The sequence below is a fragment of the Necator americanus genome, chromosome IV (assembly GCF_031761385.1).
Source record: "Necator americanus strain Aroian chromosome IV, whole genome shotgun sequence".
Lineage (NCBI taxonomy): Eukaryota > Metazoa > Nematoda > Chromadorea > Rhabditida > Ancylostomatidae > Necator > Necator americanus.
The window spans coordinates 37010408-37022871 of NC_087374.1; the positions used below are offsets into that span (position 1 = coordinate 37010408).

At 40.5% G+C, this 12464-nt stretch overlaps 2 protein-coding genes across 5 annotated transcripts; one reads left to right on the top strand and one right to left on the bottom strand.

Annotated features, from left to right (window-relative positions):
• Positions 1-911: 911 nt before the first annotated feature.
• RB195_003877 (uncharacterized protein) lies at positions 912-12341 on the bottom strand (the record flags this gene model as incomplete). 4 transcript variants are annotated; one of them, XM_064201723.1, is made up of 10 exons in its annotated part: positions 912-955; positions 3256-3368; positions 4045-4181; positions 5099-5107; positions 7363-7530; positions 9143-9232; positions 9301-9378; positions 10446-10583; positions 10987-11094; positions 12222-12341. In XM_064201723.1, the coding sequence occupies 10 exons, from the start codon at positions 12339-12341 to the stop codon at positions 912-914; spliced, it is 1005 nt and encodes a 334-aa protein (XP_064057602.1). The 4 variants fall into 4 exon arrangements, with proteins under 4 accessions (XP_064057602.1, XP_064057601.1, XP_064057603.1 ...); XM_064201722.1 differs by lacking the exon at positions 10446-10583; XM_064201721.1 differs by lacking the exons at positions 912-955; positions 3256-3368; positions 4045-4181; positions 5099-5107 and adding an exon at positions 10182-10413 and having other exon boundaries at positions 7285-7530; positions 10498-10583.
• RB195_003878 (uncharacterized protein) lies at positions 6709-7257 on the top strand (the record flags this gene model as incomplete). Its single annotated transcript, XM_064201724.1, has 2 exons — positions 6709-6835; positions 7097-7257. The coding sequence occupies 2 exons, from the start codon at positions 6709-6711 to the stop codon at positions 7255-7257; spliced, it is 288 nt and encodes a 95-aa protein (XP_064057604.1).
• Positions 12342-12464: the final 123 nt, after the last annotated feature.

Here is a 12464-nt window from a genome sequence, read left to right on the forward strand (position 1 = left end):
AAGTGGTACTCGTAGAGATTAGTCACAAACGTCGAATGGGGAAAAAAGAACGATGAAGAATTGTTTATAAAGTAAAAATTCTTCAAAAGTTCATGGCTCATCCTGAAGCCGAGTGCAATCTGTCACAAATGAAGCGGCGTCCTCTCGCTCTCTACCCTGTAAACGTAGTGCAGACGACGTGGTGATCGGCCGGTGAATTCGTGAACATCCCGTCACGTGTGAAGGTCCGTTTTCTCGTACCACAGCGTTGTTGTGCGCGAATTAATTGTTCGTATCTAATTTTTCAATAAAATCACATTTATTTTATACATAGTACTTTGTATTCTAAGTATGTTTGCACCAGGAAAAGGAAAAGTCCTGGTTTTCTCGTCCGTATTAAGCCTGCTGAACAGGAAGTGGCCACGAAAAATTGTGAGAAATAACCTGTTCAAAATAGTAACCTCACTCTTAGTATAACAATCATAGGACGTTCAAACGTTTCCCATTGAATTCCTGACCTGCATCTCCGTACTTTGATGTATTAATTGCACAAATATTACTGCACTGCATTCGACATTACTGCGAAACGGGTGTTAATTTCGTTATCAGTAGGTCAAAGACCTCTTTCCATCCATCCGTTCTTCTAGACGTTGTTCAAGAAAACTCTGAGAATTATCACGAGACCTAAATGTTAGGTAGTGTCTCTATAGATATCGCAATTGTATGCATTTTGATAGGCTTTGAGAGACCAAAGTCGGTCCGACTCTGGCCTTGATGGGCTGGTCGTAATAGACCTCGTTATGTATGCAAATTAAACCAAAACACCATTGAATGATTCCATCTACATCAAAACAAAAACGTTTATTTATAATGAATGCAAGAGGATATAATTCCAATAGATAAATGTATAGTAGTGTAGAAATTCTGTGTCGTTAGTGGTGAACATCATGACTTGATTTAAAATCAACCAGCAACCCTGAAAATATGATTTCAACAAGCTAAAAACTCGACAACGGCAATCATCAATCATCACAATGATATCTCGAAGCATTGAAAAGACTTTCCTGACTTTGACAGATCAGGATTTGAACACGAAGAAATGAGGAAAGCAGATCTATTTGCCGGTTGAAATTTCTAAGCAATTATGTCCTTAGAATTGGTGCTGAATCCCATTCCGTATTATATATCAGTGCGATAGAATTTCACTTCGGATATGACGGCAGATTTTCGGAGGCGAGTATTAGGCAATGCCATCCCTGCCATGGTCAGGGATGGCATTGGCTACTAGTGTCTGAATGGAAAGAAATAATAAAATGAGGCAGTTTTGTAAATTTAAACTATTGTTACACCTCCGGCGTGCTGCGAAGTAGGAAGGACAGTAGGGAAAAAGTCACCCTAAGCGTCCTATAGTCGGATCAAAACTACTTGAAACTCGGTGCAGTTGCGCAAGCGGCTGGGGCTCGAAGCAGCACGGTAGGTCGGAACAGTTGGGATCGAGGTAAGACCTCACCAAGACCACTCATCGCTCCAGTCCAAGTAGAAGTAGCGATGATCCTGTCTAAATCCCAACCGCTACGCTCCGCTGCAGCGCTTCGAGCGCACCCGCCTACGCAACTGCAGCCAGCCTCAGGTCGTTTAACTCGAGCATAGCACGAACTCACTGCAGCAGAAAGCGCTAAACAAATTTTTGCCGTACGCGACACCACCGCTCCGCAAATCCAAGTATCCAATCGTCCGTGCCTCCCTGGCAAATCAGCTCAGGTGATTTGGTCGCGTCAGGTGCTTTCGGAGAAAGTAATGGAAATGGTTCTATATAACTAGAAAAGAGCTAACACAATTAAATAGAAACAAAGGAGATGCACTTAAACACGTTCAATTTGTTCTCGTAAGGCTCCTTTGGATTCGATATACTAGCGGTGAACCTCATAAGTAAGTTTCATAGAGCACAGTGAATACGTCAAATTCTAATGTGGAATGACTTCACAGACAGTTCATTGCTTAGATAACACCTGTTAAGAACATTCTGCACAGTATTCAACTAACTGTATTCAATTAGTTTTGACAACAAGAAGTAAAACGTCACAAATCAAATGAAAGTGGACAATCTGGAGAATACGATGGTACATGCTGGATTTTATCGATCTTTTTCTTGGTCGATTCGCTGGGACGCTGAACAATGATTGTTTCAAGATTTTTGAAGCAGTACTTGATCCTGCTGATAAGCTGTTAAGTTTTTTTTTCGGCTTGTTAGCCCTTCATGTATACCATGCCCTTCAAAATTGCCCAAAAATTCCAATCATGGGCACGGGAAGATACTGATGAGATCCTCGCATTCGGTCTTAGCGGTGGCTTTCTGTGCCTCCTCGGAATCTCTTTCTTCCGTCTCCACGCTTCTCCGCTACGTGCTGCTGAGAAATGCGGCATCGATGGTTGATGTCTTTGCTCACCCGGCCGGACATTTTCATGGTAGTGATTTTTCCAATTCATCCTGACGAGCTGCCTAGTTGGTGGTTGTCAATTCTCAGCGTCATTGAGAATTTGGTTTATATTTCGCGGCGCTATTCCCTTCGATAAAAAGTGCCTCGGGGTAAAGGGTTTGTCAAGATGTCCATTTTTACCACAGAACTTGAAGACAATTGTTCTGGTGCTGTTTTTGGGAACTGTTACCCAGAAATTCAGGTGTCAAGCAAGCAAATCCAAAGATAAAGATTGAATCAACAAGACGAGGGGATCTCAATGTAATAAACATTTTGTCATGGGAAGCCACTTTGGTGCTATTTTGGACATTTAAGAATTGTGCAGGATTTTTTTTGAGCAGGTGTTAGTAGAACAAAGTGTTGCCGCGAACGTCTTGACGTCAATGATGGGCTGAAACGCTTCCTCTTCCGATTTCCTAGTGTACTCCGTTCTTTCGCATTGGTTCCTGAGCGATTCAATTTCCAATTTAGCATCGGGGTTAGCTCCGAAGGAACTCGTAAGTCCTCGTAATGGGTGCTTAGAGGAGCTTGACAGAATTCAAATTTAATTAAGTTAGATTTAAGCATTGCGACCAAGTTAACGCTACCCTCTCTAGGTGGGACTCGTAAAAGCCTGGTAGTCTTGGATCATAATAGCATTTTGGTGGCCTGAAGTAATACGTCAGTTTATGCCGGCTGAAAGGGAAGGGGAGGGGAGGGGGTAATTCCGTCCTGTGAAGAACCTGGGATGGTGAAAGATATCCATAGCAAGAAAAAACTGTACAAAAAATCTCGAGAAATCATGGAAGGTGAGACCTACTTCGCCGCTCGAATATATATCCAGCCCAAAAATATAGCATTGCAAAAGTTCCCAGCACAATAATCATAAGTGTAATAGATACAGTGTTATGAAATTGTTCCGACCATACCTTCCTTAATAAATCTGTCACTAAACCGTACAACAGTTAAATGCTGAGGAGCTTGGGTAAATAAAGCTCAGACTCATTTCGAATGTTAAAAGCAGCATACCACAAATCTGAGGTGGTGCGGATTTCACGTGGACTATTCGCACAAGGGATCGTAGATTAAGGAAAGAGGGGTAATTCCGTCCATTTCTTCCTAATTGCCGTAAAAAACGGCCCGGAAGATACGGCTGTGAACGTTTCGGCGCGTTATTTTCTACAACGAGTTCGATTGGAGCGCGCCGGCCACTCGCACACGCCGCATCTTCCGGGCCGTTTTTTACGCCAATTAACAAGAAGTGGACGAATCACCCTCCCCCCCCCCCTTTCCGTAATCTACTATCCCGTATAAGAATACTCCACTTGAAATCCGTACCACCTCCGATTCGTAGGGTGATGCCTTGAAAGGCATAATAATGCGGCCAAAGAATGCAGTGTCACTGAATATAACAGCTGGGTTTCTAGTAACGAGGATGTGAAGGAATTGGAATTTAAGTTATTTGTGTAAGACTCGAAGTTGTAATATTCGGCACTCATTGACTCCCACATCTGAGTCAAAAGCGCTAGCGGAGGTCGTCTACGACGGTAACATATCATTCATTTTTCTAAAGCAAAAATGCAAAGTGCTATCAGAAAGGAAAACTAACACCCTGCATTCGCAGAAACCAGTGTAATCCATTTTCTTTAGGTGCACGCCGACGGGATTATAATAATAAACAACTGGAGGAGTTTGAGGGATCCCATCTTGAGAATGTATATAGTCGTTTCTGATGTCGCCGTTCATCTAAATCTTTTTAATTGTTCTGCTTTCGAGATCATTACCGATGATTTGATTATAGAATAATGGAATATGGAATAAGAGTGGATTGACGAAAGCCGCTACTGTCTCTTTAGAAAACACTCCAAATACAAGTGATATAGTGCTAGGCATTGCGAAAGTCGAGATGTTTTAAACTTTACTTAAGTTTTACTTAACCTTAAGGCAGAGTCCATATCATTTTCTTTTCGAGACAGCACAATGTTCCGAACATCCTTTCAAGTAGTGTAATGAAACGAAATATCATGGAACTTTGAAAAAGAATGGGGTGTTAAGGTAGTTGGAAGAGGGAGAAGAGGAAACCGTTACTGAGGTCGATGAGATCTCTTTCGGGGCGATTTCATATGTAGAATGCAAATATATCATAAAAATATTGTAAAAATTAAAGCCGAACACCGTTCTCGCAAAAACAATGTTTAGATCAGCCAAGAAAGGCAGTGTTGACTGAGTTCGACTTTTAACTCGAAAACTTCTCACCGATTAAATTTATATGCTGAATATATGCCATATTCGTTCTAACCCCGGTAGCGCTGCACGGCTGGAAAATTTTAAGGAAAAAATGGAACAATCGCTCTGGCTTCTCCAGCTACCACTGTACCAACTAAACGTTTGTAAGGATGTGCGAAATTCGAGAGAAGTTCAATTACAACTACAACAGGCACAATAGAGGGGCAGCTTCCTCACGAAATCCCCAAACGCTCATCACCAACAAGAGGAATTCCATATGTGCCTACATCTATGTACAATGCTTTACATACTTTGCTACAATAACGAACTATTATAGGTAGGAGACTCGGAAGTCACTGCATACTGTCCCTATAAGATAAATGTGTTTTTACTTCTGGTAGCGTTTTGGTAGAGGAAAGAGGTAAAAATAAACCTACCGCTGTTTCCTAACCTTCGGTTACGAATGAACCGTAGATTTTTTCTGTGGATAGTTCAAAAAATATCAACAATTAAAGAGGATTGCAAGAATATGAAATGGATGGACAGGATTAACCATTCTGTATAAAATCCACCAAATAGTTGCGAACCGTTGTCGCTAATCTACGCAAAAAAAAAAATTCGAACAAGCGTTAACGCTCCCTTCATAACAGTTGTATCCTTCATATTTTCTAATACATTACTTCCTACTTGAATTCCACGAATGAAATGCAGAAAAAAATGTATTTTTACGAATTAAATTGTAATGCGTGCCCGACGCTGAATATACAAATTAACCAAAGATGCTTTTCATGAACAAATGAAAGTTCCGCTCATGTAAATGAATGGGTAAAATAGTAGGAATAGTCTAATGCTAAAATTTATTAGTCCTACAGTAGAACCTAGGATGCGCCATTTCTCCTTTTATTAAAAGTTTCCTGAGTTGCAAAACTACTCTTCCTTGGCACCTCTAACGCGGTTCTACTTATTACGAATACCATATATCTTAGCGTATGGTGAGGATTCCAATTTGATCCTGAGAAATGCATTTTAATAACCATAACGCCTGTAGTTTTATTTGTCCAACATTCATGCCGCATAGCAACAAGGAGCCTATTCCTCGTTACTCGAAATTTCTTCTGTATGATCGTTGCTCCTAGTGGATGTTTCTTTGTTTTGCTGGTGCTTATAGCTCTAATATCTGTTGACTTCTTTATATCTGAGTTCCTTGTTTGTATACACATGAACTTTGCTTGTGGTCATGAATTTATCGCTATTGCACCAAATTAGAACAACTTTTTTTGGGTTGGAATCGAGATGAGTGAGCATTAGCGAGCGGATGCTGAAAATGTTTGCAGAAACGGTGGCTGGGAGGGTTTCTACCGGTTTTTTCCTCGTCAATATATGTACATGCGGTTCCTAAATACTTAGCTTCCTCGTTCATTAATATTCGCGCGGATATTTTTTTTATCAATCATACTTATCTCTAAGGACATCGTTCATGACTGCAAAGCTTTTTTTCGCTGATTTCCACACGGTTACGATCCAGAGGTCTCCAGCTGAGCCTGGGCAAGACGATTTTCATGAGGAACGGATATGTTTCTGATGCTCCATTCACTGTCAACGGAACGAATATCCCTGAGTTCTTCAGTTATGTGTATCTAAGTCTGAAAATCAGCATGATGAACAACCTGATATCCGAGAGCTGTGCAGAAGGAAAAGAGCAGCTTGGGGAGCATATAAGAGCATCCGACTCCGTGCTCATCTACTCAACAGCGCCGTTCTTTCTGCTTTGACCTACGATTCACAATCCTGGTTGTGTGGCAAGTAGGAGGAAAATGCGATCAACGTCATAGAACTCGGAACTGAAAGGGTGATACTAGGAGTAACCCGCTCTACGAAAGTGAACAAAGGGATTCGAAGTTCACTCCTACGTCACTAATCGAAGATCAAAGACGCTGCCGCATATGAACCGTCAGCGACTGGGTACCACGCGACGTCAAACGCAGCGCAGGAAGACCGCCGACCCAATCATCAGACCTCTTTAAGAAGTCTTTTGAAGAACAATACTATGCTCTCCGAGTCCCTTGCGAAAAGAGAAGCCACTGGACAACCCTTGTCCGCGATCGAGAAAAATGGAAGTATTACCGGCCCCCGCTCGAGCAAATCGATGAACACCGGGAGCACAGGTGATACAGGTAATACGTGATGAGGAGTGGTGTTTTCCTGTCATGTTCTTTTTAAATTTTTCATTTTCTTCTTGTAGTGACCACCGTTGTATTTTTGTAGACACATTTGCTTTGTATGAGGTAAATCTTAAGATTTGTACGAAATATCTTGCATCTCAAATCTTGCTCAGTAATGACATCCAGGTAGACACAGACTAAGGATATCAGTTGACCTACGACCTAAGTTGAAGCTTTCCAATCCTTTCCTTCCTCACTTAGTTGGAATTCCAGAACCACCTATGTGCAGTTTCGTTCCAGAAAATAGCAGTTCTTTACGAAACAACGAACCCACAGATGGTACTGTTGTGCACAAGGAAATCACATCTAACCTTTTTTATTATATAAAAATCCTAACAATTTTAAAATACCGGGAAATCATGAATCAAACATAAGGGGCTATATGTGACAACATAAATAAATCATTGCACAACAAATTTAGAAGTTATTCGATTAGTTAGTCCAAATTCTATACAATCACCGGGGAGAACTTTACAAACGCCAGCAGGAGTGCCTGTTAGTAAGAGGTCACCTTCTTCTAAAGTCACAAAACGGGTTGTATATTCTATTAATGTCGGAATGTCGAAAATCATCACGTCCGTTTTACATCGTTGCTTTTCAACACCATTGATTAGACAGAATAATTCCTCAGCATGAGGGTCGGGGATCTGAAAACAAAGAAAAAAAGATATTTTGCAGATTTCAAAGCCTGCAAAATAATATGTTCCTCGTACAAAGACCAATTACAAAACGATCTCAAAATTTCGTTAAGGTCAAAAACTTGCAGCTGCAAATGAACACAAGATGTATAAACTAAAAAATTTTTTTTTTTTTTTTTTTTTTTTTAAATTTTTTTTAAATTATTTTTTGTAAATTTTTTTTTTTTTTTTTATTTTTTTATTTTTTCCCCCGTTTTTTTTTTTTTTTTCTTTTTTTAACTAACTAAAAAAAATGGGTAAAAAAAACATAATAAAATGTATAAATTTTCATTCCTCGATAAGAAATGTGAAATGAGTAATAAGCACAGCAGATTGTTATGCAAAGCGCATTCGTCAGCAACTACATTTTTGAAACGGAAGGCATTCGAAACGACAATTTGATAATCTTAGATGTTGAAAGAAAAAAGCATGTTTCTCTCCATTATATGTCCGTTTTCTACATGCATGTACCTTGGTCCCAATCCTGTACTTCTTTTCCTTAAATGCCGTTACAGACAATAACTGAATGTCTAATAACCGTATTTTCTGAAGATGTAACAGCTACTACCTCTCATCGAATAGAGCTAATACGGTAAATCTCTGCAGGCTGAACAAATAATAACATGGTGATGTGGCTGACGGTTTCAGTTACCAGGGTGTGCGTCATGTAGCCAAATTCTCGGTGTTCATAATACAATTTCAATATCGTCTCTGCCTATATTCCTCCACTGTATCATGTATGCTCTATTTCATTCTACTTGAACTGAATGATGAACGAACTGGTCAATCTAGATCGCCTACATGTTTTGGATACCCAAATAACTATATGTTTTTGTACTAAAAGCAAGATGCATTTTGAGGAAATTTTCACAGGAAAGAGAGAACTATAAAGTTCAAAACTGCAGTAAAAACGGGGGCAAGTTTCCGTTATTATAATTACTAGAGGCATAGTGTGCCTACGAGGTTTTTAGATGGAACCTTTATTTGCCTGACGTTTCGGCTTTTTCGCCATCTTCAGAGGCCTAAAACACTATAGCACTATAACACTATAGCAAAACACAGACAGAATATGCCGAGGTTTCAAGACAAAAGAACATTCGAACTACTAGAGGAATAGTTTTAAGCACAGTCTACACACGCCGTCGATTTCAAAGCAGCCAGTGAGACCAAATTTCTTCAGTACGAGTGAATTAAATCCTAGAAATGATTTCGAAGTGTTGTCGAACAGAAATATATTATTTTTTGGAACAGAATATGAAATTGTTGCTATGATCGGGTCAAAACGACCATAATCACCAGTACTCGCAGCAGTCCGAATGAAGCAAGTGATAGTCCCATCTCCATCCGATGCCGCTTACGTACCTGCACCTGAGCTCAAATCGTTTTGACCCGATCATAACCACTTTATGGATTTAAATAGAACCTTTCTCTCTCAACATGATACATTTGGTTTTTTTTTATATTCGTTAACTGACCCCTCATTGCTCTGAAAATTGTGTGGCTGGTGGTTCTCCTACACACGTCGTACTTAAAGAATTCATAAAAAGTTTTGGTTTGTAAGCTCCCTTTAACAAACATATACCTCTTCCTTAGGAATGAACTTGGACACAGGGCATGCAGTATCGAACGATTTGGCCAGAAACCAAGGGGCTCCTCCTTTTTTTGCCTCATCCTAAATTTTGTTTGTAAGTGATTCCAGCATTTTCTCCCACATTTTTGAGAAGAGAAACGAAAAGGAACCTGGAAGTCTCTAGCAGTCATATCTAGAGCCACTGTGTATCCAGCGACATACAACATCGCTTCACTTCGTGTTACACTCTAAAATATAAAAGAAATTGTGAAGAAGAAGTAGACTAAAACAGACTCTTCAAACCAAAACAAAAGATTGCATTAGAACATTACATTAACTAGGAACAAAGCGAAGCCTTTCCGAAAACGTTCACGATTCTATTACTTTCCAGTCATAAAATTGGTATACGGTCAGGTCAAAACGACCGAAACACTGGTGCAATTGCGTAACCGGTTGCGCTCGAAGTGGGGCTGCGAGATCCCAGCACAGCTCCGCAGCCTACAAGAACTGACGAGAGTCCCACTGTGGGCGCTGCTGTTTACGCAATTTCACTAATCTTCAGGTCATTCTAAGCCAATTTTAATCAAGGAACTCATCAAACCACTTGAACTTACTACTATTTTGTGCCGAATAGATAATAATAGGACTCTATGATTGTAGAACATGGATGCACAATGAAACCAAAAGTCGAAACAAGATAATGTAATCTTTAATTTTTTATTGTAATTTGGTTCCGCAAAACTCCACAAAAACTATTACACAAGATTATGCGAGTTGAGCAGTTAAATCGTTTATTCCCCTTCTTGATAAAAAGCGTTGACTTTGTACCCTGTTCAATAAAAATCCATACCATTTTACTCCCACAACTAATGCTGTTCTAAAAAATATTTCTAGACACACTTCAAGGAATGTCTTGTTCTACTTCTTCTGTTGTAAATTTACTATTTCCAACTTTTTTTTTCTGGATCAATATTCCTCGGATTCTGGACCCGATGTTCCAAAATTTCCCCGCAGTCTATTGGACATGTTCCATACACAACAGTTCGAGAACCTTTTGCAAGTCTTTTCTTCCATCACATGAGACCGAAGTTTGACCACCATACTGACTATTGGCTCCCGTTTTTCTTTGAGACGGTGAAGCGGATGCCACAAATTTTTCCATTTGTCCCGAGCGCGTACAAGAGTTACTCAGTGACTTTTCATTTCGCGGATGATACACAAGGAGCATTAAACCCTCCTTGAAGCCTTCATGAAGGGATGTAACCAACGAGTCGGTAGTCCTGCTGCAGCGCGTTAAACATCGCGTGGAACCCACGGCTCTGATCCAACGATTACCGTTGATTACGTGCATTACGTGTCCGGCCCACCTTATTTTAGTTCCTGTGGAAAACGCGGCGTCGTCTATATTCGTAGCTGACGAAGGATGAATGAGTGCAAGCGATTGAGTCGTAAACTGAAAGAGCTTAAACTACTCCCTAAACCTTCATTAGGTATTGTAAAGATTTCTTTTTTATTCATCCGTAAACTTCGCGGGTTCTCCTCATGAAAAGTATGTGATCATGCTAGTATGGGAAAATCTGTTTTATGTTCTTTCGGTTATTTTCCAGGTAGGTAGCTGGTAGAATCGAGACTATCGACACAATGGATAGTTTGGCACTATTTGTATACTAAAAAAAAAATGAATGGCAACGCTAAGGAATTCTCGGTGAAGGGAATGACAAACAAGGAACACAGCTCGTTGCAAGCGAAAAATTTCTCGTTCAGATTGAAATTCAGTTTGAGCAGCAAGAATATATTCTTGTCATCATTCTCTGCAGAGAAACTAAACAAATATAGGAAAATCGAAGCTCACAAACCTTTGCAGTTTTTCCAATTATTACTCCGAGTTCCACTTCCTGATGAAGGTTCTCGCACCCAACTGGTGTAATGATCGGATGACCTTCTTGAACAAATGCATTAGCTGACTAAAAAACAAAATTCACGAACATCTCAAAGGCATCATACCACGAATCTGACATGGTGAAGGAACCCGCGGGAAAAGCTAGAGATGTGGTTGTGCAGTCGAGTCAAAATGACATGAAGCACGGCAGCAGCTGCATGAGCGGTTGGGCCCGAAGCGGGCGCGGTTCAGCGCAGCGGTTAGGGTCGAGTGAGAACCACTTCTACCAGCGTTCATTGCTACAGTTCGCGATGATCCTACTTCGTCTCCAAACGCTATCTCCACCGCGCCCGCTTCAAATCCAACTGCTTACGCAACTGCACCGTGCTTCATATCGTTTTGACTCCAATATAGATTGCGGGATCAAGGGTATTTCCGCTCATCTCTCCCCAGTCGTCGTAAATATGGCGTTGAAACCGCTTTATTCCTATGAGATACATTAGAACGCTCCCCCATATACACGTACCGGTCCCCTCAGCAGCCTATTCTTTGGTTTTACTTGAATTGCGTGGTGTAGTTACCTCTCTAATCTTCGTCCGCTCGCTCGTAGATGCGGTGCAACTGAAACCGTCGTAGAAAACGGTTTCGCCCACGTTTTTTTTTTCCGACCATATTATTAGAGGATGAGCGGAACCACGCGGTATACGGCATTCTACAACCCCATCTCTAGCTTGTCCCGCGGAATCCCTCACCACCTCAGATTCGTGGTATGCTGCTTTCAAGCTGATTCATTTCTAATGCAGTTTTATTTTCAGGCATTTTATATTAAAAAAGGGCAAGCGCTACTCATAATATTATCTTCAACATCACACGATACACGCATGCTGCCACAGCGCAATAGATTTGGCTCTCCATTACGTGGAGAGGAACAGGGATACTTCTGGATTAGTAACGTTACTGTAGGATACAAAAAAGTCACAAAAAATGCACAGAGACACCACAGCACAATCTAAAATCTGTTGCAGAATTGTTTCGATCAAAAATTCCACCATTTCATGATTGGATATGAGCAGGCTTCTGTAAGCTTGGTGAAGGAAAACCTTCGGATACTATAGGATCAAATGAAATTTTCTAGTCGTCGCTCTTAGTTTTTGTTACACTTCCATACTCAGCTATATCAGCTGTAACATAACAACAAATGTCACATCTCACCTTTAAGAAAAGCATCGGCTTAGTCGGTATTGGATTTCCAAGTTCAAGTGCATGATCCTTGTAATTCCTGCCCACACATACAATCTTTTTCCCAAGATTTCGAAAGTTGGCTAACGTCATATCTGGAAATAACTTATATTTCGGTTCTCATAGGTTCTAATTGTGCGATATACATAACTGCGGAATCCAAAAAAAATTGGAGAAATAATTCCGTTCTCGAAGCACAGAGCGGCGCCGAACAAC